General features: G+C 36.9%; 1 protein-coding gene across 2 annotated transcripts in view; it reads right to left on the bottom strand.

The window, feature by feature from the left end:
- Positions 1–1,322: 1,322 nt before the first annotated feature.
- LOC150079573 (sodium-coupled monocarboxylate transporter 1-like) overlaps positions 1,323–26,359 on the bottom strand; it is a 41,656-nt gene continuing 16,619 nt past the window's right edge. For both annotated transcript variants that reach the window (XM_090383749.1, XM_090383748.1), the window contains exons 2-15: positions 23,079–23,144; positions 22,506–22,557; positions 22,295–22,362; positions 19,022–19,176; positions 18,776–18,916; positions 15,319–15,448; positions 15,017–15,105; positions 14,766–14,881; positions 12,270–12,337; positions 8,626–8,712; positions 8,284–8,471; positions 7,963–8,063; positions 6,334–6,428; positions 1,323–2,506 (exon numbers count right to left, since the gene is read on the bottom strand). In XM_090383749.1, the coding sequence (XP_090239875.1) occupies positions 2,300–2,506; positions 6,334–6,428; positions 7,963–8,063; positions 8,284–8,471; positions 8,626–8,712; positions 12,270–12,337; positions 14,766–14,881; positions 15,017–15,105; positions 15,319–15,448; positions 18,776–18,916; positions 19,022–19,176; positions 22,295–22,362; positions 22,506–22,557; positions 23,079–23,144 (1,563 nt within the window). In that variant the 3' untranslated portion in view covers positions 1,323–2,299. The remainder of the gene's footprint in view (positions 2,507–6,333; positions 6,429–7,962; positions 8,064–8,283; positions 8,472–8,625; positions 8,713–12,269; positions 12,338–14,765; positions 14,882–15,016; positions 15,106–15,318; positions 15,449–18,775; positions 18,917–19,021; positions 19,177–22,294; positions 22,363–22,505; positions 22,558–23,078; positions 23,145–26,359) is intronic.

Below are 26,359 nucleotides of genomic sequence, written 5' to 3'. Positions count from 1 at the left end.
AAATATTCACACCCTTCTGGCATAATGCCGTCACAGGGTGACCCAAGATTTCTTGTGGTAACAAACTGATTTTAATAATAATAATAATTAAAATCCGCTCTACCATGGAATATGATTCCTAGATCTCGGGTAATGCCCTGTATGGTTTTCTTAAGTTTGTAGACCATATTTAAAGGATGGCAGTCAGATTAATTAACGACCGTCTCTTAAGAAGTGTCTCCCTTCTCTATCTCATAGACGTTTAGTTCCTCCTACTTCCCTATTCTGTCGATACTTCCATGGGCACTGTTCTCCTTCTTCTGAATTAACCTCTCTAATTCTATCGCTCCCTTCCCAACAAGTCCAAAAATGTGCCAAAACCAGTCATCATCCATTCACTATTCATCTCCAGACTCACTGAGTCTGGAGATGAATTTTTCATCTCCTAAATTTCAACTAACTTTTCCCTCTCTTCGTTTATCCTTTCAAAATAAATAGAAATTAGCAAAAAAGAAAACAAATGAGCTCACAGTAACTGTGTGCTCATTTGGTAGAGCGCCTCGTTGGGAGCACCTGCCATTGCGTGCTCCATTATAATTACATTTCTATTATAATTTATAATTCCATGTTAGTAAAGTATTTCCAGGTGCCCCTGTCAGTATTTTACAAACTTTGTGTTTTTTTAATAATGTATTTCTGTATGTATGCTACTAGTTTATTTTATTCTTGCATGTTTGGCTTTGCCATTCTGCTAGCTTGGTCTTAATTTAAAGGGCTTTAATTTACATTATATACTATATGTTTATGGATATCTTTTATATTTAATGACTTATTGTAATTTATGTTAATATATTCACTGTGATGTGGATGATTGTTTCAATAAACACAAGTTAAGCCAACCGCTGGTATACAATAAAATACAATTTTGATTTCTGTGACTCTCACTACACTTGCAGATCGTACAAAATATGTTTTCTTTTCTTGGCTGGGGAATTTTCTTTCCATTCTGATCTTATGGGGGAGGGTTCGAATAATAAATAACAAGAGTGTAGAGCGGTTTTGTGTCCATTGTGCAGTTGAGTTTTCATGATCAAATCTCCAAGACTGAAAATTATTTCGTGAACTGTCTGATAAAATAACGAGATAGAATTTCAGTAAAAATACTTCGTTTAATGGCCAAATTTACATAAATAAACATGAAATGAAATCAGGTAATTAATGATTCTCCTTGAATATAATGCACAGCTACATGAAGGCAAGATTCACACAAACCCTTTGTAGTTAAATATATTTTCGTATTTATTTATTATGAGTCCAGTGTAAAAGTGGAAACGATATAATTAATGACAATGTAAGAATTCTGTTTTTCACGAATAAAATGAACAAAAAATTGCATCCAGGTTTTTTTCCCCCCTCTCGATTTGGTGACTAGAAAAAAACTTCGGCTCACATGCCCATACTGTACCTCGATGTTAATAAAGAAATATTAATTAAGCATTGTTCTAATAGATTACTGTTGAAACATAACCTGGTTATCACAGTAGAAACCAGGTTCTCAAAGGACATTTTAAATAACGTGAAATAACGGTTTGTTCGAATGGCAGCTGGAATGTTTGGAATGCGATATCCAAATTATCTGACATTAATCGAAGATCCCGGAGACCGTTCTGGCCATCTTCATCACAGAATGTTCGGCAGTACAAGGTAATATTACCAATGAATAAACATTTTAGGACAAACACACTGTCAGGAACGTGGAAGAAATTGGTAAGGTTAAAAGTGGATTTCATTTTGGTGGGTAAACTTGTTCGAAGATCCTTTCTCATACCTATATACAAATTCAAATTAGTGGAGTGATAGTTCGAAGATAAAAAGCCGCTACTAAAATTTGAGCACGCCACTGAAATTGCTCTCTTTTTAAGTTAATGGTTGAAGATTCGCAATTCCAGTGAAAAGCTATTTGTGTTTCAAGTTTCAGAAGACAAGACATTTTGCTTTTAAAAAAGGAAAACAAACGATAGGTAAAACTTCATATTCAGTATCCTCCCCCACTTTTTAAGGCGTGGTTATTGGTGATAAAGACTTAACTGTACATAAAGGTGGCTACATGATCGTGAAGTGATCTTAATGTTAAAATGAACTTATTAAGACATTGCGTAAAAAGCTGGATATTCTTCAAAACTGCTCTCTACTATGAGATCCCCTGAATAAAGAATTACCCGTAGTACAGTATTTCATTTCATTAAGTGACTGTGTTCGAGAATCCATAAGTTGAATCCTTGTTGACTGGTATACCTGCACGTGAAAATTATACTACTGTTTATGTATTTCCCTCTTTATTCGCGTTGTGATTTAGATAGTCCATGCCAATGACAGTCGAATTCGCTTCCTTTTCTTTTTCATTCATTTCTTTGTTACGAAGATTGTTCAGTGCCAGTTCCGAACCACTAGAGGCGTAAGCTATGTTTGCCACACCATCTCTGAAGTTTAAAGAAGGCGTTGAACTTGTTCCGTTTTTAGTGATATTCTGTTAGAAGAAAAAAGAAATAAAAAATGAATATATATTTCATTATTGTGATATTCAGATTGAGTATGTATTATATTTATCTAAGTTATGTTGATAACATGTTTTTTATATTCATATAATTAATAACATTAATCGAGTTTAATTAATACTCCTTTAGGTTTTAGTCTTAGAGGCAGTGAGAAGATGTAGCCTACGCCACGTAGCGAGATTAGCTTTAACTACCTCTGAATTTCCCTCCAGCTGCATCCATATATCGCCCATAACAAGAACTAAATTACCGTCATACGTTACCATTTCGTTTTCGTTCTGCTCATGTAATCATTCATCCAAAACAATATTCAAAAAGAGCGAACAAAACGCAGATCCCTGCAGACATTTTCTAGTGATGATACGCGTCAGAGAGCTGAACGTTTTCATCACTATTGTAGTCATTTACTCAAAATAATTCCTAATAACATGATAAACCTTGTTCGAGCAACCAGCATTAACAGTGTAGTCTTAACAACACGCTATCCCCACCACATTGAATCAAATACACCGCTATTTGGTCAGCAGGTACAAAATGGCATCGTTTATACTCTATAAAAACAGTTGTGAAAAAACTGGATTGTCTCTTTCAGATATCTGAAGATTATTATTATCCAAATACGCCAAAATCGGTCCTTCCAAAAGCCTCTCGTAGACTTTACCAAGCAGAGACAATAAGGCGACGGGTTAAAACAGATCCCTCCAATGAGGATGGATCTGTTTTAACCTCCTACATCTTAAGCAGTATCTTAGGAAGCACTTTCCTCCACTCATCGTGAAAGATTTCTTCATCTAAGCACTTATTAAATAGGAGCTAAAGCTAATCGGGATGTGATGAATCCCTGATGATGAATTACGAATCCTAGCAACTACTACCGAAGCCAGCTGATCCGTAAATAGGGGTTCGTAGTTACGGCTAAGGCAATTCGAATTCTGCAGTTTAATTTGCTGTTGCTGCTCATTATATCAAGTACCATATTGCTTGAGTAATCAAAGATATTGTCAGTTACTGTGTCTATTGAACACACGTGATTGACTCTATACCACTGTCATCTAATGGAATATATTTGTATAGTTGAATTGCACAAATCTAGTACAATTTAACTATACAAATGGTTATCCTGTAAACTAGACCCTACCGATATTTCTTACTGCCTATAATCTCGTTTGCCAACTGTCCAGCTTGGCCTAGACAATTGTCTGTGTATACCACTTGCATTTTTGTAATTTTTCTTCAACTCCTGCAGTTTTGCTGCTGTATAAAAACGCCATCTTCGCTAAAATCTCATTTTTACGATGCGTAAAACACACCTCACGTTGGTTAGCTCAGCTGACCACCATTTAACAGACGCCTGCTTGAGAGATTTTTCTCACAGGCACGTTTGAAGCTTTCCAAAGGACTCACGGGGCAAATCCAGCCGTCTCCAGTGAATTCATTCCCAATTCATCCGGTCCGAGGCTTACTGTCCTTCCATCAAATTACGCCCACTTTATTCTCCGAATTGCAAACGGGCATATTGTTCTATTTCTAGTAAGTACTGTTCTATTTCTAGATAGAGTATACTCTGTAGCCCGTTGGTTACTAATAGACTATTATTCCAATCTTCCAATCATTAATTCAGTAGCACATACCAGCACTTTGAATTAGAATCTAGAGCAAACAGAATCAGGAATTTCACAATCCTCCCTCCTAAGTCGTCCATATCCCAAAAGTATACTTTCAAATCAGTAGATCCCTGGAAGTAAACGAAGAATGCGCCTGTATCACAATTAATATTTACGCACACAGCGTGCAGTTTACAAAGAAATTTAATTGAAGTTACTGCAAACCTCCTGTTCAATATCACAATGGAAGCTCGTAGATTCGTTTCCATGATAAATTATTTTCGCGTGTAAAGGATAACCAACTACACTTCCATTATAGAAATACTGCCGTTGGATATAGACTATGTCAATATTCTCTTTTATACTCTCAGTTCTTTAATCCATCAAACAGGGCCCTACATCTCTGTGCATTGATTTGTACTACTCGATAATTCTCATGATAATTTTTACTAGAGCAACTAATTTAACTGCGACCAATAATTACAATGTCCACATATCGGATGAAATTTACGACAAGTTTGGATATTATGGCCAAATCCCAAGCATTTGAACCATACATGGTAACCAGAATCCCCCCCCCCCCATAAACTTAACAGGTTTTAAGAGGAACAGTGTTATTCTCTCAGAGAACCCAATTTATCATCTGTTACCTGCTTTATCATCTGTTACCTGCTTTTTCGATGGCTCAAACAACAGAATTGCACTACCACTTCGGAATTAAATTCTTTCGGCGATATTAATTTCCTTTACATTTTTATTGTAAAGTTCATCAAGAAATTCTTCCTTAATCATTGAACTTTTCATATTGTATATTTTTCTGCGCAATGAGCTTTGGACTAACCATTTTTATTCCCGAACCTTTTAGTTCTTTATCATTTCTTGGTCTGTATGACTATTAACCTCGATGATTACACCTTTATTGCGCAAGCTTTTAACTTTCATTGTTTTCTAGGAACGATGTAGTTCTTTAATAGCAACACTTTTTAACTTCTGTACTATCTTTGAAGTACTATCTCTGTACTCCTCCTTTGCAAGCGAGATGTACCATCTAAGACGGTACATCTCGCTTGCAAAGGAGGAGATGATTTCCAATATCCATATTTAAGCATATCGCAGTTTATCTTTAATAACGTGTCTTAATGTTCTGTTTGCAGACAGACGAACATCACTATGTTGTGCCTGAAAGAAATTAAGTTTGAAGCTTTATTGAGCAAAAAAAAAAAAAAAAAAAAAAAAGATGGGGCTGTAACCAACTGAAGTTGATAATGCTGCTGAAGGTGACAATATGTTTGTTTCTCCAAGATGGCTTCCACATTGTATTTCATTGAGAAACTCGACTCTGCAATATTTTCTTTAATATCGATAATTTAACAATTGGATCCCACTGGAAAACAGGTCTTTTAACATTTTTAGACTATAATATCCTCAATCACAAGTGATAATTTAGAGGATATTCAACTATTGGCTTGTTAGGTTTTAATAGCACCTCAAATTGAAGTGCTAATTTCAGTAAATTCAGTGAGGTAGCATTGCGGATGGTCGAATGTGTTTTAATAATTTAACTTTCAATTTCAATTAAAAATATGTAAAAAGCAAACCACTTGTGCTCCCGACACAACAAGACCATGCTTTAAAAGCTCTTCTTTCATGTAATTTTCCAACCAAAACTTTTATAATGATTATGCACAGAGGCTCAAGCTGATTGTAGAAGAAGCATCAACTGTGAATTTTCCCAGCAATAAGCATTGGCAGCTACAACTGCTACGTTGAGTAGAATTGCTAGCAGTTATAGCCGTCTATAGAATGGTGTAACTGCTAAAAATCTCTCTCCACCTGAAGATCCCAAAATACATAAATCTGCTAGCTGTAATTGAACTCATTTATCCAGCACAACTTCTTGAAAAGCAACGCACTAGCAGTAAACCAATACACATTTTAAATCAGTGAAAATTAACGAGAATTATAGAAAAATTAACCCAATTCACAGCATTCAACCCCAACATTCATTCTCCATGGCAGTATAGTAGTTTCACTTAGGTTCGGATTCTTAGATTGCAGGAGTTCTGAGACTTCTTCAATCGGGGCTGAGTTAACCGATCTTAGTGGGGGGGGCGTGATTAAACTTATAATCTAATTATTTTAGGTGCAATATGTTATAAAAAACGAAATTTCAGTACTACTGGAACAGTACTTACCGTGGTATCCTCGCCGAACTTATAATTTTTTGGGAAGAAGTACTTAACCAGAGGGCACAGTAGTCGGCTGTCTATCGTGGATGGTTTTGTATATCCTGATAAGGAAATTGTTACAGGAGATTAAGTACGTAGTAAATTGTCATACTTCAAACTTTATTGTAAAGTAGTCATATATATAAATAAACAGTTAGTTGTATTTTTTTCTCGATATGCTAGTAAAGTTATCTTATTGCATACGAAGTATAAGTTGTTCTTGACGACTGTAAGGGACACTTTATTTATTAACTGGCCTATCTTTATCGAAACGAATTAGACACATAACCCAATTTTTTTTGGTGTACGAGTGTCTATTTATTTCAGATAAAACAAATGTATGAAACATTGAGCAATTTTTTCTTATATGATGTACTGTGCGACATATTTTTAAAATTTGAACATCAGTGACCTTCCACCCTGTTTTAGTTTAATGCCAAGCTAATTCCATTTGCCCATGGCAAAAAACTGTTCATATCAAATTTTTTCTATTATTGACTGTTTGCATCTGCAAAATTCACTCGATGCAATCACTAACAACATATAATTTTCCTTTGTAGCTTTGACAGTTCTAACATTAGTAACTTTTTTTGCTATGTTCATAGTCTAGCGGAGCTCCACGTGTCAGAAAACATTACCGATCAAGACCTCACTGGTTTCATTTTACTTCCTTGGATGTTAACAGTATGGTGTATTGTTCCTCAATGATTCATCGTATGATCAAAAGATTCCATAAAATCCTTACACCTGTGACAAAGTTCTTTTCACTCAATACAGTCAGAAATTCCCCCAATATTAAACTAGTACTTCATCTAAATGAATCTTATTTAGAGAAGTTAAACCATTCAAATTATATTAGTAAAATGTACTTCCATCAGATATTGAATTAACTTTCATAGACGTAATTATCTTGGATTTTACAAAGATGCAACATGTTGCTTCTAGAAACTCGAAAAGATCTTCATTTTGTTTGTTTTAAAAAGAATCAGCCTCGCTATTAAAAAACTTGATATGTTCGAATTGATTTCAAATTTCTAGACCACATGCTCCAACTCACCTTATGGTACATCTTCCCTCAATTTAGAATCGATTTCCCATAAATTTTAAGGGAAATAAGTCACAAACCACGAGAAGAATTCAACTGAGATACAAGTCAGAGCATTGCATAATTTCCGTACGCAGTTAAACCAACCGAAATTGTATGAAGGACATCATTGTGAAATCCTTCATAACGAGTTTCTTATCTCCTGCACTTCGAAAAAAATGATACTTCTCCAATAGGAAGTCTATTGGTACTTATTCTCAGGGTTGTGGATTAGTTGGAGGGATCGATTAGCATGGAACCAGCTGTCTGGGTGATGGTACCCACTGAGAATAATTAACAGCACACTTCTTTATTGGGGAAGTTACTTATTCAAAGTACAGGAGATAGGCAATAAGTTGTGAAGGATTCACAATGTGCTGATTCCCTTCGGTTTAACTGCATAAAGAAATGATGCAGTGCAAACCTGGTTTCCTTAATACGGATTAAATAAATATTCGTCTAATAAAAAATAGATCGGCTAATAATTAATATTAAAATAATTATTTACATACCTGTCATGAAACTGAAGATGATTCCAACTAGCACAACCACAGCACACCCTGTAGCACTGTACCACATGTACGAAAGTTTGTACAATGGAAATATGTCTTGCCTGAAAGAGAATGAAAATTTTTATGAAATATGAAAATAGTTTATCGATTTAATTTTAATTTCGAAAATATTCTAGAAAGTTAGAATAATTAGCATTTGTATGTTTTTCTTTTTATATATATTTGTTTTAAAACAGACCTCAAATTAATGAACTCAAAAGATTCACGGGGAAGGAGGTGGTGTGGACATTTATGAGTATTTATAACTACGAATAGACTTACTCTTGTACCACAGGTGCATCAGTTGTGTTCGTAATAATGTCTGTCAAATTGAATTGCATAGTCAGGTTAGAGTAAAAGCAATCTGCCACACTAATCGGGGGTCTGGGATATTGTGGCTTGTAAATAAAGGCTCCAAATCCAATCCACAGAGATATTGCGAGTCCAGTGAGAAGACCCACGGCAGCTCCCTGTAAGTTACAATTAAAGAGAAGATTAATACAACCGGATGGCGCTAATATAAACATTATTGACACTATTTAACTGCTCCTTTAACTATAAATTATTTATATAAGCGTATCTCTTCTTAATTTAATCTTAATAATATTCACGATTTAAACTTACCACAGCATTTGCCCATGGAATAAACATGCCAAGAGAAAACAACCCAAGGAGAGGTCCACCGATCATTCCAAACAAACTTAGTGCGGCCTATAAAAGATAATGTGATATTTAAAATAAGGACAGATAATAGTATTTGCTATCTTTCTCACCGGTCAATTTAAATTTTAGAAGTATTTGAATTAGCCTTAAATTTTTCGATAAAGGTCAGTTCGTGTCGATGTGTAGATTATTGCAATTTCAAGGCAGGAAACAGAGGGAGTGGAGTATAGGGAATTTCTGAGAAATGTATGTGAAAATTCGAGGGGAAAATACTTTAACAGAAAAATACAATTTGTGCTTTATTTTGGAGCGGCCAGGGCAAATGAAACCTTGCATTCCTTGAATCCTACTCTGTCTGAATCATATCAGCAAAGTGGCCAACTGATATCGATTTTAGTGCCTTCGAGGTATTGGACTTTCTGCTGAGATTCAAAATGCGCTCATTTCAGTGAAGTTTTGGTACATGAAAAAAGAAAGCCACCGGATCAAGCAAAATCGGGGGAGTAGTGATGACGAATGTGGATTCCATGAAGAATTCAGATGGTTATAGCTGAAGCAATTTTTGACGGAAAAACGGATCCTTCAAACAGAACATCCTCCCTACATCCGTATTTAGCTTCATCTGACTTCTTTCTATTCCAAAGTATAAAAATTCTTTGAAAGGAACACTTTTATAGTGCTAAAATTGATGTCAGGGAACCAGATCGAGAAATGTTTTCTCGTATTTATTTATGTAATTATTTTTTACCTTAGTTATCTTACAGGAAAAAAATCTCGACTTAAAGAAGAATTACGAGAGGTGCTCAATAAATAATGATCATAATTTTTCATGAACAACCGTACTGTTTGCTATTTCTAGCTGAGCTACTGAATTTAAGACCAAACCAAGCCGCATTACATAGCAACTGCGTCGTTGACTCGTGCGCACGCTGTGACCTTGGCGGGCAGTTAAGTTTATGCCTATTCAGTTTTGGCTACAGAAAAATGGACCTGACACGCGAGAAACAATATGCTGCTCTCAAATTTTGTTTCCCTCTCAAGAAAACATCAGCTGAAGCGTATGAAGTATTAGAAGAAGCTTGTGGTGAATCTACGCTTCCATGTAGCATAGCTCGCAGGTGGTTTAGAATGTTTAAAGATGGATATAATTCAATAAAAAAAAAATCAAATCAAACCAAACTATTATTTTTAGGCCACCCGAATAATTAAATTCATCTGCCGTGCACTGTGTATTATGTCCGTAAATTGCGTGTGTTCTATAGCCGATTTGCCTATTTTGTTGGATGAAAAACTCAAGTTGCTGGATGAAAAACTTGCTATCTACGCCTGAGACTGACTTACTCAGCCACGTAGTGAAAAAAGCCCATTAAAGTTCCTCGCGTCATTGATGGGATTCGAACCGGGCCTTTTTCCCCCGGTGTGGGGAGGACGGTGGCGATACCACTGTGCTACCACGCAGACCATGATTCAATCATTATGACATACATAGATATACAATGATCATGTTAATTACACTGTCGTAAGTATTGTGGCACAGAAACCACAAGGCAGTACCCTTTTTCTGCCCTAGGGAGAACGAAAACCGCACCCACTGGTGGCAGTGCTATACCAGTGGGTGCTAGCTAATCCTGTACACACAGCTGCCCAAACTGGGGTACCAGCTAAAAAAAAAAAAAAAAAAAAAAAAAGAGATGGCAGGTGATATCAGTTTTAAGAGATATCGATAGACATTGCAGGTGTTGGGTTGGTTCCTTGTTGTTGATAGACTTGAAAAGAGTTGCTTTCTTTTGGTGAAAACAGCAGAGCAGAATTGTTTTAGAGCTGAGAACGATTGAGAATTTTCAGTCAGTGCCACTTCATTTCCTTCAGAGAAGTTGCTGACAGCAGCTTGTAGTGTAGATCTGTCGTCGTGGTACAGGCTGCAGCGATATAAAATGTGCGTCCAGGTTTCCTCAGCACCACACAAGCAGAGATTGGTGTCGGACAAGCCAAATTGAAATAATTTGGAGTTGATGGAGCCGTGCCCAGTAAGTATATACAAATGATGTTGTTAAGATGGGAGAAAACCATGATTCAATCAAAAAAAATCGGCGGTCCTGGAGCTCCGTCCACTGCTGTCACTACAGAAACCATAAATACTGCTTCTGTAATCGTGAGAGAAGATCGCCGTATAACCATAAGGCAACTGGCAGAGATGTTGAGAGTATCAGTAGGACGCACGCACAGTATTCTGCATTACCATTTGCATATGACACATGTTTGTGCACGCCGGGTTCCAAGAGTACTCACACTTGAGCAAAAGAAAGTTCGCATGTAAGTTTGTCAGGAGCTGCAAAGGATGGTAACCGAAGATAATTAGGTTCTGTACATAGTCATGGCGTATCATATGTATTTGTTTGCGGTCTCCAGGATTTCCACCATATGCTGCTGAGTTACCTGTGCTTGGCAAAAGCACAACGCCAGCCGCGAAGTTGGAGTGCGGGTTTGTGAAAGTTGTGGTGGAGTGTTGTAGGCCGGCAATTGGACACTTAGCAGCTAGAGACGGCGAACACCCGGTCTTCCGCCCACTGGTTCTGCACAAGGTGATAATGGCGGATGAGATATGGCTGCATTATTTCGACCCAGAGCGCAAACAACAAAGCTCTGGACCACTACAAGGAAAACGTTTCCATTTGTCAGAAGAAATCGCAAAGACATCGGAGGCGATTCTCTTCGGTGTCATGCCAATTACAAGAAATCTTTCAATGTGCTCATTACTAACTTATTTTAAAGTATATTTTAAAAATTCTAAATTAACATGTAGAAATTACAATAAAATCTTACTTTACAGTGAAGCAATACTTTCCAAAAATTGGCAAAAATCTCAATTTAAAATTGGATTTCAAATCCAACTTAATAACAGGAATATGAAAAAAAAAAGTGTTAATTCCTTAAACGTGGTCTCAGTTTTTAATCCTATAATCGTAGGTTGAATATTTGTTTTGCGAGGATTGAGAAAAGAAATAAGATGTGCGTTTCTTAGAATTAAGGGAGGGGACTCATTAGACAGCTGCATGTAGAACGGCCAGGAAGGCTACTTTGAAAGAGACAACAGAAAATATTTGGTAAGTTCGATTTAACTTTACAGATACGATATACTGATGTCTCGTGGCCTGGGTGAAAAGTCTCAAAGAAATTCAACAAGTAAACACTTGGATGCATCTAAATTAACTGTGTTGGTAACAAAGTGAGCTAAACCACTCTTTTAATGAATTAAATATATTTCATATTTAATTCATTAGAGTTACCCGAGAGAAAAAAAACAAAACTCATATTCGTAAATTGCGTACTGGTCGGTTTGCTTGTTCTGCTGGATGAAAAACTCGGTGTTCCGGGAGAAAAATCCCTGATCCTTCCTCGCCTGAGACCTGACATTTTTTATGGTACTGTATTTTTAAAGCAGCCAATAACTAATCATGAAGAGAAAACGTTTACACTTTTACATGGCTGTACCCGCGTGGGTAGCATAGTATGTTAAGTTTATACTGCTTGGATTTAAGTATGCGTGCCTCTCGCGATTAGAATGCAAAATTATTTTCTATAAACTAAACAAAATAAGAAGTTACCTGCAACACGTTTCCTAGTTGTTGAGCAACTGCCACCAGAGCGATGCACAGCACTCCATAACAGAAAGCTGCAAAGTAGGAAAAATATATCTTAAATTTATTAATAAGATCAAATAAAAAATAAATTCTACATTAATATTTTATTTTAACAGTTTATAAATTTTTCTTTTAAAATTTTTAATACTCTAATTTGTAGTTTCATTCCCGATTTCCCAACGAATAACTGGCTTCTAGTTAAGTTTCCATTGCAAAGTATCCTTCCGACATACGTATATCTGTCGAAGTTGAAAAACCGGATGCCGTTTCTCAATCCATACTGATGTCATTACCAACACAGAGAGCAGTAATATTACGAAATCCTTTCAGACTGCCAACCAGCAAAAGTACAGGAACTCTGTGTTATACCACTTATCGATTCCATATGGAAAGCATAAGTGAACGCTGTAATTTGGTACCAAGAGCACAAGAAGTCAATGGAAGTTCATTTATATGGTCAAGGACATTGTGTTCTTCTGATTTTAGATGCAAATCAGTAGAACGTAAAGTTATTTGGTCATAGTTATATTTATTTACAACTTTTCACCCAACAGGACCATCAGACGCTAAACTTTGGTGAGAAAGCTGAACATTGCAGAGAATCATTGCTGCTTTTTAAAATAAATTTAACAGTAACTCCATATCGCCATCTATGGGAAAAATAATTAAATATTTTACATCTTCAGTTTAACAGACATAATTTACAACCTTTTTAAGTGTTTAAGTACTCTAAATATTTAATATTTTAGGGTTATTGCTATCAGGCGATTTTATTTTACCCATATTTATTTTATTTGTACAATAAAATCATATAAAGTCCAAAGTGTCCGTATTTTTCATCAATGTTGAATCTAGAGTATTTATGCCAGGGAGAGGAGGGATGTAAACTTCTGGGGTAGCGTACGTATATTTTTTATTATTATTTAATATTTTCAACATATACATATGTTGAAAACAATTCTGTATTTATGAATATTATAATAAGAGAAAACCAAACTGGAAACAAAAGGAAATTATTTAACTTTAAATATTAATAGTAAACAATCAGTTCACAAAAAGCAAATTAATGCATACAAATTATAATCAAATGTTTAAGTATTATAATTATCTTATTCTTGTTTGCTTTTTATTTACATATGTATCGATCACTTCATGTATTTAATTTTTCTGATAACTCATTCGGGCCTTCTAATCTTATTTTCATGCAATCCTACAACGCTTCCTGTTCCCATTCAGTTTCTTAATTTTGACATCAGTCGATTCATTGTGCTGAAAGAATGTTCAGCGCTAGCAGTTGTACAAGCTATCCTGGAAAAGGAATATAGCATATCCTGGTACCTAATGTCTTCAACTCACCATATCCAGTATTTGATTCCAAAATTGAATGTATATGATTATTGTTGAATGGGTCTTCTGTTTTTGGTACATATTTAAAAGAACGAATGTCCTTCCACAGACGATCAAAGTTCAAGTTTAGACAAGACAAGATTATCTTTATGTCACCTTCTGTTAATTCGCAGAAAGATTTCGATTATTCAAACTTTGCAGAAATGGATGATCAATATTGCTTTGTCATTGAAACGATCCTTCACTTCATTCCCTGGTATTAACAAATTTTTTGCCGCCTTCTAATTTTCACTGACGTCTTCATTTAGAAGAATTGGTCGAGTATGATGAATAGTTTGAAGCAATAGCATTAGCAGAGGCATATGATGCAAGAAAGTAAGCTTATATAGCATTAGGCAAAAAAAAAAAAAAAACCACTTCCCACTTCGCCCATCCATTTGCTCCAGAAGTTTGTCCAGTTCTTCCTTGAATTTATTTAAGCTATCAATTTCCAGAACGAAAAATGGAAGTTTGTTTCAGCAATCATCAACCCGCTGGCTAAAGGCAAACTTCCGCACATATATTCTACAACTATCTTTCCCCAATTTGAATTTATGCCCCTTAGGTGTGTATTCTGAGCAAGAGGAAGAATCCCATCAGCATTAAGCTTGCCCAAACCACTTAAAGGCCTTATACACCTCAATGGAATCATCTGGCAGGTGACTAGTCTGCAGACGCTACAACTTGCAGAACTTAAGTCTTTCTTGGTAAGAGAAACCCTTCGTTCCCCTCATCAATCTAGTTGCCCTTCTCTGTACTCGTTCCAGTAGCTCTACAGCCTTCCTAAAATGAAGCTTTCAGACCTGTATGATCAAAGGGATTATCCCTTTGTAATGGCCTGACCATTGCCTTATACAAAGGGATAATCACCTCCTTATCCCTGCTAGAAAAATTCCTGTATATCATTGACAAGATCTCATGAGCTGCTCTGGCAGCCATTGTATGATAATCTCTGCATATTGTACTTTCTGGGTTCTGTTTGATACAATCTGATGATATATTTTCTAAAATGTATATTTCGTATCATTTATAACAAAATAATGATTTTCCAGAGGAAACACGAACTGTACTCACCTAGTATTTTTGTTATTCGAGTGGCCCACAATTCAGATAGGTCGGGTTTGATATAGGCTTTGATAAGATCTTCTAGAGTTACAGCTGCTAGGGAGTTTACTCCTGAGGATACGGTACTGTGAAAATAAACAAACAGACGGTAAGGCCTGTATTTTGTATATCGTTGATTTAAAAACAAATAGTGCAGATGTTAAATTAGTCCCTGTAATTCTTAGCTGGTTTTTTTATTATTATTAATCAAAATGACCCACCTGAGGGCACCACTGAAAATACCAGCTACGAACAGACCAGGAATTCCAGGGAGAAATCCAAGGATGTCCATCACGAATAGAGGAAACAGCTGTTAAATGAAAGAGGAAAAAAAAATTAATAAGCTGAAATCGAAATGACGCGACAATTAAGAATTTTAATTGCACAACACGCATTCATAAAAACGTAGAAAAAGTTTATCGAACAATCAGTTGTTTTTTCTACTTGCCCTACTAACTGCAGGCAGCAAATTCCTCGAATTAAAAGACAATTTCTAGGGATAAGAGCCATGCAGTTTGCTTACCTGATCAGGTGCAGAAACCTGTTTCGATTTCATCGGGTCGCAACCAGCATATTTAGCGTAGATGACTAGCCCTGCTAAACTAGTGATAGTCAGAAGAAACGAAAGTCCAGGCAGGTTAAGCCAGATGGCGCTGAAAACATAAAATTCATCATAAAACTCTCCATAACAAAGAAGAGAAAGAGAGAGAGAAAAGCACATTTCTTTACTAATGAAAAAAGAAAAACTTTAACAACGATGGAAATTGAAAATTGGCAAAAATCATGTTTATATTAGAATATGTCAATAGATGGCGCCACTTGATTTCCCTTCACTACTATGCACGCACCCTAGTGGCAGATATGATTATCTCTTCAAAAATCAAATAATTGTTAATTCGTTATTAACAGTTTATGATTTAGTTAACGTTTATATTTAGCACTTAGAAAGAATATTAAAATTTGTTGCTAATCACCCACGTCATAGCACTTCGATTATCCGAAGAGTTAGATGAGTTAATTAGGCATATGGCAGAGAAGAAAAATGCATGGGATACATACAAATTAACACGTGACACGGATGCCTATGATAGATACAAGTTGATCTGTAACCAAGTTACAAAGGAGGTTAGGCAGGCGAAGGCAGATTACGAGAGATCCTTGGCAAGGGATGCGAAGAAAAACAGCAAAGAGTTCTTTACTTATGTAAACTCTAGAAGGAAGGGGATGAATCAGATTGGTCCACTTGAGATCGATGGGTCAACTGTTGATGACCCTGCTCGGGTAGCTAACAAACTAAATGAATATTTTGCATCGACATTCACACATGAGGAGTTATTCAGCGAGGGGAATGCCAGAGGTGTATTCAACTCTAGCAGTAAGCTAGAGAATCTTGTAATAACTGAGAGCAAAGTGGAGGAGAAATTGTTGAAGATAAACACAAGAAAGGCACCTGGGGTGGATGGGATCTATCCAGTTATATTAAAGGAGGCAGCAAAGGAGGTAATCAAACCCTTAGCCATAATTATGAGAGCTTCCTTGGACTCAGGGGAGGTACCCATTGACTGGAGATGTGCAAATGTGACCCCAATTCAAAAAGGAGGATCAAAGGCTGACACAAGTAATTATAGACCTGTGAGTTTAACTTCTGTTCCCGGAAAATTAATGGAGGCACTGGTGAAAGAAGCACTGCAGGATCATCTAGACAAGACTTCAGTTATAGCTAGGACACAGCATGGTTTTGTTAAGGGGAAGTCTTGCCTGACCAATTTGATTGGATACTATGATGCAGTCACAAAAGAACTGGATGCAGGGAATAACTTTGATATTATATACTTGGATCTTAGAAAGGCTTTTGATACTGTTGCACATGGAAGACTGCTGCACAAATTGGAGCAGTGTGGCATTGGAGGCAAGTTGCTGCTATGGATAAAGGGGTGGTTGAGGGGGAGAAGACAGAGAGTGGTAATCAATGGACACTGCTCATCGTGGACTAATGTTATTAGTGGAGTCCCTCAGGGTTCAGTATTGGGGCCTTTATTGTTTTCTGTATTTATAAATGATATTGATGATGGTATATCAGGCTTAATGTCCAAGTTTGCAGACGATACGAAGGTTGGCAGGGTTGTCAAGGACACTACTGACACTATGCTGCTGCAACAGGATTTGGAAAGGTTGAGCAGATGGGCTTCGAGGTGGCAAATGAAGTTTAACATTGACAAATGTAAAGTACTACATATGGGAAACAGCAACCCCAGAGCAACGTATCAACTCTGTGGTACTACACTGACAGTGGTAGAGAATGAAAGGGACCTGGGGGTGGTGGTGCAGGCAGATATGAAGTTCTCTGAGCAGTGCAGACGAGCTGCAAGAGTAGCTCATGGTGTATTGTCAATGATATATAGGAATTTTTCTAGCAGGGATAAGGAGGTGATTATTCCCTTGTATAAGGCAATGGTCAGGCCACACCTAGAGTACTGTATGCAGGCCTGGAGGCCTCATTTCAGGAAGGATGTAGAGCTGCTGGAACGAGTACAGAGAAGGGCAACTAGATTGGTGAATGGGACAAAGGGGTTCTCTTACGAAGAAAGGCTTAAGTTTTGCAAATTACAGTGTCTGGAAACTAGGCACCAGCGGGGTGATCTGATAGAGGTGTACAAAGCCTTGAATGGTTTGAGCATGCTCAATGCTGATGGGATTCTTCCTCTAGCTCAGAAAAATCACCTGAGAGGGCATAAATTCAAATTGAGGAAAGACAGATGTAGGATAGATGTGCGGAAATTTGCCTTTAGCCAGCGGGTGGTTGGTGGGTGGAACAGACTTCCATCCCTTGTCGTGGAAGTTGATAGCCTAAATAAGTTTAAGGCTCAGCTGGACAGGTATTTCGAACGAACAGAGGGGTGAAGTGGAAGTGGTTATTTTTATTTATTTATGTTACTTTTTTTTTTTTTTTTTTTTTGGCTGATGCTGCATAAGCTTGCTTTCTTGCATCAAATGCCTCTACTAATGCTAATGCTAATGCTAATTTCCCGGGACGTCAATGTGCCAGAAGGGACGACAAACATTTTATTTGTAATAGTGGACACACCAACCCTTTCGAGATTTAAAAGTTCTGTCTCTTTTGGCGCAGTTTTCTGGTATCACGGTGGTTTAATGCTGAGAAACATTCCTAACATCGAAGTATTCAATAGTTCTTCACAAGCAGATTTAGCCCAAAGACTAGTGGATCGATTCAGAATCGAGTTATGAAAAGTTGTACTGGAAAAGTTCAATAATTAGAAGACAGTTGAAATATCAACTGTCTTTTTTGAGAAATGCGGATCAGAGAATTTATATTGTATCATAAGTTTTATTTGAAGATGGAACTGTGTTTTCTACCACCAGAAGTTCGCACACTACCAGTGTGGTGAGCTATAAACGTTTTTAACAACAGTAGAGTTTTAATTATGTCTCTCAAAAATTAAAAGCCTAATGAGGAGCTTGTTTGCCTCATTGAGCAGAACTATATTGGATTCGGAGTAATCTTGGTTGATTAATTTTAATTAAGTGCAAGTCAGGCTTGAGTTTCATTGTGGTTCGATATTTATTTTTAATGACAAATAACTGAAAAACCGATTTCACATTTCAAAGATATTTTCGAAATAAACAGGTCTAAAATATTAAATATTCACTTATAGTGGAGGTTATTTTTTGTGGGAGAACACGCTGGAACTTCTTTTTGATTCCTTTGTCGTTTCTTTAAATGAAAAAAAACAGTACTTGATTTTTTGTTTTATGACAAAATATATATGTGGTATATACTCTTTTTCGGCTTCTGAAATTACCGAATATAATTGTCCTTTTAATTTACTTATAATAAATTATTGCACTTTGTTTAGATTTGTGTATTGCACACTGCGTTAACGATGAGGTGATCTAGATCAGTGTATTTTGCAAAGATTCTATTTAACTGTGTTGGGAAATTAAGTATAAATTTCACTTACGTCTGAGCTCCTCTGATGGTCGGTATGCTAAGATATCTTTGCACCATTGCTTGATTTACTCCATAAATTGCCAGCCATGTGAAGTATCCACCAATAACAAGACTCCAAAAGGAATGGCGCGTAATTGGGTTGGGATCGAAGCTAAAAACAAAAATCTAGTTGCAGTTTCACGATGTTTACAAAATTACGAAATTTAAAAAAAAAAAAAAGAAGAAAACATTGAAATATTTCAGTTGACGAACTCACTTGAAAAATTCAATCCTTTGTCCTTCGACATTTTTCTGCCAAACATACTCGATCCCTCCCACGTCGATGGTCCCTTTAATGACTACAGCAAGCATGGCAGCAAACATCATCAAAACTTGGAAAACATCGGTCCACACAACAGCCTTTATTCCTCCCTGCAAATGGATCAGAGTTTAAGACATGCAAAATGTTTATTATAACTACTTACTCTATTTAAGATTTTTTAATATAATTTTTACATATGTCACTTTGACGACAGTTCTTTTATGTAGTTACAAAAAAGAGGACAGCTTGAATCTTTTCTGTCCTTAGGCAATAGCAAATCGCAATGGTGATTGTCGACTATAGTTAGTTCCACTGAACTCAAATACATCATTATATGGTAGATGTTAAACATCGGGCAGTTATCTTGCAAGCAGACAATATACAGGAAGTATGTTCGGCTAAACGTGATTTAAAATTATCCAACCATTAAAATATACAATGTAAAATTCCCCCCCTCGATTACGTTTCAGTTGTATTTCATCATAAAGAGAGATGATTTATTTAAGAGGCAACACTTTGGCCAGAAAGACTTAACCAGATGTCTTTTAACAATTGAATTACAACTTATGAAACTATCCAAAATAGGAAGTTTGCTTGAATGATGCACATTAACAGTTTTGCAATTTTGGCCTTCAGTAAAGCAGTCAGGAAAAAATATTTCTGAAATTTATGTATTCAATAAATGTATAAAATTATTTACATTTAGTTGAGAGAAATGTGTATATAAATTTCGGTCTGAAAAAGTTGCCTGACTTAAGAGAAAAATTCATGGAATTCATCCGCCTGCTGTTCGGATAACCGGTCATGAGGTTAACCGGCGTTCTGCTGCAAAAGAACGCCGGTTCTTTTACAGTAGATAGACCCGGGTCTACTGTAACAAATTTGCATTCATAAATTTAGGGGCGAATCATAGCGGCAAATCATCAGCTGATAAAGTTTGAGAACCATCGTACTAAACTCACATTAAATATAAACACGAGTTCTCCTTAAAATATTTCTTGTTGAAGTGAAATTCTTTTTGAGCTTGGAGATCAGGCTTACCTGTTCAGTGTCGACTCGGTGGTAAGTTAGGAATCTCACAAGAAGAGCAAGCAGTGAAGGGTAATCGATATTCAAGCCGTTGAATATCGATGCCTGATTGAATAACTTTCTAGGTTTGCGTTAATGACATTCAGCAACGCTAGAAACAGTATATCATGCAGAAAACTAGACTGTTTTCAAGCCTAAACATGACAGTCCCTCTATACATGTCTGGGAAAACGCCAAAGAATATCTTTAATTATTTTTTGTGCGGTCAATCCTGAAGCTATTGAGGCATGGATTGTATTTTTCAGCACTCACCTCATGAGGTGAGTGCTGAAAAATTAAGCTAAGCTATATCTACGATCTAAATGTTGGATTTGTAGTAAACCAATCAAATTTCATTATAAGTATTCAGATGAAACTAATGCTTAGAAAGAGGCTCCCAATAATAATTAACAGAATCGTTACACACTCAGTGTCCAAAAAATTGGAAACCTTTATTCAATATCTAGGAGGACTACACTTTTCCTGAATTATAGTCTGTACACGTCATGGCATGGATTCCACTTGGAATCTGAGGGCGTCTACTTCCAGATTTGGCCATTCTCTCACATTTGTCCACTGCAGTTTTGTGGTCGGCAGAGAATTGCGAAGCCTAACTGCCGTTTCCAGTATATCCCAGACATTCTCAGTTAGATTAAGATCTGGAGAATTGGGTGGCTAGGGTAGATGTTAGACATTGTAAATCTTGTAAATGTTCCTCAAACTACTCAGATACATTTCAGGGTGAAGTTGGTTCAACATGACAGAAAGATATTCATTGGAGGTAACACGACCTTCTAACGGTATGATCGGACCCTGTCCGGAACCACGAAACATGCCCCATAGCACGATTCCATCTCTAGCCGCTTTAGTGGTGGATATGAGACAGTCTGGATGCTTGGCTTTGTGAGGTTCACGCCACACTTCCACCCTACCATTAGGTGCAAAAAAAAGTTTAAATCGAGACTGGTCAGTCAGACCACAAGATCTTTTTTACTGTTATACAGTCCAGTACTGGTGTTGATGTCAATCGCAATTTTTTTGGCTAGTGAGTATAATTTTTTATTGTAATTTAATGATCAAAAATAATTTATACATACATTTTTAAAACTACGAGAACCTATCAAAAAGTTCTGAGATGGATCATTCACTAACTAGAATCAAATAGCGTTGTTCAAGCGATGCTTTTATGCAGGTTCAGGTTCAATGTTTTGCTACACTTTATCCATGGTGTTTAGGTTGGTTGCGTAAGCCTTATTCTCGAGTGCCCCACAGATAAGAATTCGTAGGCAACAAAAATAAACATGCTCTTCTAAGGAAAAATCCATCTTATGCACCGCACTAATCGATGCTGTGCTGTTTCTCTAATGTCACTGCTATCACAATGAAACCGCCTTTTATTAAAACATCACACTCCATATCCGATGATATCATGTGCTGTTTCCATAGTTACTTCAGTACACACTGTTGGCTGGTTGTGCAATGAATGGATAACCTTGTACAGTATAAGCAACCGATTCTTACAATGTTGTTTAATATCCTTCCTTTTGTCAGATCTTTTGTCAGAAGTTGAGCCTTCAGTTTTGGGAAGAGAAGGAAAGAGAGGAAGTAAAATCGGTTGAGAAGGTGAATGAACCACAAGATGGAACGTTGTGCTTCGTCAAATATTCAACTATAACAAGGCAGCAGTGAGATGTGCATTATAAAGAGCCAGGTGCGATTTTCTAAAGTTGTTGTGTCTTTATAATGAATTACGCATGCGCGCTAAACTATCTGCATTTGCCGTGCAACTTTCTGTGGTGAAACTTTGAAATCGAACTCAACATTCTTGTAAGGATTAACGCTTTATTTCCAAATGCTGTTTGCTACATTTCATGTGTACTCAAAGTTGTTTTTCCACGTTTAACGCAAAGCTTAACACGCACAGACGTTGTTTGGAAATTGGAACACCAGCTTACACTCGCCCTTGTACTATTTAGGGCCGTGTAACAGACGACTTAATAAAGGTGACACAGTGGGATGATACGTGCAAGGTTACCACCCAATTCACGGTTCGCTACTCTTCAGAGAACATGGCTGAATGCATTGGTCGAAGAACCTTTTTTGTAGAACCGCGCATAAGAGAAAAGAAATAAAAGAAAAATATAATAATTTAAATCTTACAATGGTTGTGTAGAAGGTGCATACTATTCCAATCGATGCAACAGACAGCCATACGTGAAGTCCAGTTACTGAAATAAAGAAAATAAATTGAAGAACACCTCATTGTATCCAACTTCATAAAAGACATTGTAACCGATATTACTTCAATCGATTTTAATTTTAGACTTTTCAAAGACAATATTATATACAATGGGATGGAATCAGTTCTTACCTTGCGATAATGCCAAAGCAGGAGCGTAGAGGACTATGGCCATGTATAAAATCTAAATAAAAGAGGGATGATGTTTAGTTAAAGAGGTAACACGAAATAGAACTGTGATTATATCTAATTATAAACAAACCAATCTTTCACTGATGCATAGAAACGAAATTTTCTCGGTTCGCGCTAAGTCTTTGCGTTTTGCTGTTTTTTTTTCTTATAAATCATGATTATTACTATTATACTGCGGGAATGGTATGAAAGTAGCGCTTTCTAGGCATAAAACGCCATTAGTTTAGCTTACAAAGGTCATAAACTTCTTATAATTACAACTGCAGGACAGCTTAAATGGTGACAGTAAGTACGCAGGCCTGAAATATTCACAGAAATTAAGCAAGCTTTGATGGATGATGAAAACTGTAACTTCCTTCTTCACGAAGTTAAAATGCTGCCATTAGAGGGCACTACATTCGTTCTTACACCTTACCGGTTTCTTATATGTGCGCGCGAGTTATTTATAATAATATTTTTTTGATTATTTTTTAAGTGAAAATTATTAGAAATTTCTAATATCCAGGAACTCACCATTTGAAGGGAGAAAGTCATCGACCCCATTGTACGAACCAAGCGATTAAATCTTCTCTCCAAGTACTGTAAATGGAAGAAACATTGAATTTAAAAGCATTAGTGATTGTGCTATAAAATTATTCTAGATCATGCGCTATTTTCATGGTCGCGAATTAAGTTGGTATTAACTCCAATTGTAGTATTCTTCCAGAGAAAAAATTACTGGGTGTAAAAATGTATATTTAAACCAACGATAGACATCTTGTATAATTTCTTAGGTAAAAAATATGTCTGGAATCTTAGGCAGTAACATTTGTTGCATTGGTGGCTGGTGGCACTGAATAGGAGGAGCGCGTGGAAGTACATTTGTACTCTGTTGTGCGGAGGTCATAGCGAATTACGAATAGGATTTGCATGCATAGGAATGGGTAATGACCCATTCTTATGCATGCAAATTACTAGCGCAATTCAAGGAGACGAGGTCAGCGTGAATAAATAACGCAGTGGACCTTCATGGATAGTTTCTTATGAAGCAATAATGACCTCAGTGCTGAGAAGGTTTCACTCAGCCCGAACAATTTTCTGAACCACATGACTGTGGAAATTGGGGTGTCACTCGAGTTCTCTGCATCTTGAAGAGAAACCACTGTTATCTTTACAAACTACAAATTCACCAGACACCTAGTGAATATGACTTGGATGGACCCAGGAACTTTGTGAATAGGAACTGCGTTTAGAGGAAGACAATCTTGGTTTCAACCATTATACTTTTCGGTGATGAGGCTAATTTTTGTGTCGGGTGAGGGTAATTGTCAAAACACACGAGCCAGAAGTAATCGTGTCCAAAGAGCAAGATGGTATCCATATTATGGTATGGTTAGTTCTCTGGATAGACGGAATAATTTGCCCATTCTTCTTTTAAAACACTATGATAGAAGAAGTGTATATAGAGAATGGCTGGATGAAGAGTTGCCCTCGACGTTGGATTTGGAGGTAGAGACCAGTGAACTTTTCATCACCATTAGATATTTCTCTGTGTAGCCACTGTACGTCAAGGTATATCAGTGTAAATAAATACGCAAGCCCGATCATCTTAAAAAAAAACGAATTGTCACACCCAAAACAATTCATGCTGTTCTTCTGGAACAGCCAATACACTTTCTAGTTTACCAAAGCAACTAAAGCTATGCGGCGTCTCTATACTTTGTTTGTAATTTCGTGTATCCTTCGGTCGGTTTGCTAGACGAAAAACGAAACCCTAGTTCCCGGGAGGGGAAACCATACAACCTGAGATCAACTAACTCGGCCACATTGTGAAAACAGTCCATAAAAATCCTTGCATCATTGACAGGATTTAGATTGCGCCTTTTATCAACCGGTGTGGGAGACGGTGATTATAACCACTGTGCTACCCACGAGGTGATAGAAATTTTAACACTATAAGTAATGTAGTTTTGGTTCTTGAAAACTAAATTGGATAAGTATATTCCTTCCTTAATTACTCAGCTCTCTAATGTATACTGAAAAATTTCACCGCAAAAGTTTTCATCAATCAGCCTATTTCATGTGAAAATTTCACTTTTAACTAAGCAATATTTTCCAGATATCTCCACAGAAAAAGTTCTTTGCGTTGAAATCGGAGGAAACTTGGAGGCCATGTAATGTAGCCAAATCTTGAAACAATTTGATTTGGGAAACATGATACGTAAAACATAATAGCACTGGTTCTATGAGTGGGGCAATTCTATCACAGTTCTTCTAGTTAATAACAGTTCAATATCATAGTGTTACAAAAAATTTCTCTTGAGCGGAAAGAAAACGTAAAACACCTACTACATGTATTGCAAGATGTAGAATACAATATAATTTTCCAACGTATTTAAATGTTTCAGGATCCTGATTGTACAGATAACTACAGGGATTTTAAAAATTTTACGGAAGGAGTGTTGAAATATATTCGACATCTAAAAATAAGAGAAGTTACTATACACACTGGCCAAAAAAATACGAACCATTGTATAAAGTTCTCGTGGGTAGCACAGTTGGTAGAATCGTCGTCCTCCCCCTCCCCACACCGGGTGGAAAAGATCTGAGTTCGGGTCCCATTAATGACGTGAGGAGTTTTATGGACCTTTTTTTCACGATTTGGCTGAGTTAGTCGGTCTCAGGCGAGGGTAGAATGGTTTTTCCTCCCGGAAAATCGACCACAGAACTCACGGAATTTACAGACAATATATGCGGAGCATTATGGTCTTAGTCGCTGATGCTCCTAAGACCTTATTATTACCTTTATCTATCAGACTGGAAAAGACCTTATCGTGGGTTCACGTTTAGCAGGAGTCATCATTCAAGATATGAAAAGACATAACTGGTTTCTCAAACGCATCCATCTCAGAGGTAGAGGTTTCTAATGACTGGAAAGCAAGCGGTTCTTCCACATTGCAAAGGCGTAAATGTGGCCGAAAAACAAAACTTCACGAGCAAAGCTGTCGTATATTCTAAGGAATCTGTCGTATACTGTGCAGAAAAATACGATATCCGGTATGGAACAATTAGCATGAATTCAAGCGCTCCCAGAACTTCCCTGTTTAAACCTGTACCTGTGAAAGAAATTTAAGAAATTGGGTACTGGCAGTAGCCTGCTTATTTGAAGCAACTTGTTTCAGAGAAAAACAGAAAAAACTCCACTTGCAGTGGTGCCGAGAACGTTGTGATTGGACAGTGGAACAGTGGATGAAAGTCATGTAGTCAGACGAATTACGATACACTTTGTTTTGCATTGTAGGCAGAGAGTGTGGCGCGATGGACTCTGCTTGCCTCGTTAAGCCAAACCAAACATATGAAGGTGGTATCGTGGTATGTGGAATATTTTGTTGACACGGACTGGTCCCGTGGATACAGATGAAAGGTCGAATATTATCCGGGGAGTACCTGAATTTTGTATCAGATCTATTGCACCCTGCAATGTCCCTTTTATCCCGAAGGTGATGGCTATTTTATAGATCACAATGCAGCAACACATCTTGCTAGAATAATGCAAGAATGGTTCGGAGAACACGACACGAATTTCCCATATTCCTTAGCCCCCACATTCACTTGATCTCAGTTCTGCTGAGAATGTAGAATATGCTGGAGAGAGCTATTCGACAACTTAGTCCTCTTCCTTCAACGTTGTGGAAGGATGGTTACAATTAGACCAAAACGCTCTAAAACACCTTATCGAATCCATGCCGTGCCGCACACTTGCTCTTATTCGAAATAAAGGAGACCGGATTCGATACTGAATAAAGGTTAGTATT

The sequence above is a fragment of the Mastigoproctus giganteus genome, chromosome 10 (genome assembly GCF_048544385.1).
Source record: "Mastigoproctus giganteus isolate SK-2022 chromosome 10, ASM4854438v1, whole genome shotgun sequence".
NCBI classification, from domain to species: domain Eukaryota; kingdom Metazoa; phylum Arthropoda; class Arachnida; order Uropygi; family Thelyphonidae; genus Mastigoproctus; species Mastigoproctus giganteus.
This window is presented reverse-complemented; position numbering and strand designations above follow the sequence as displayed.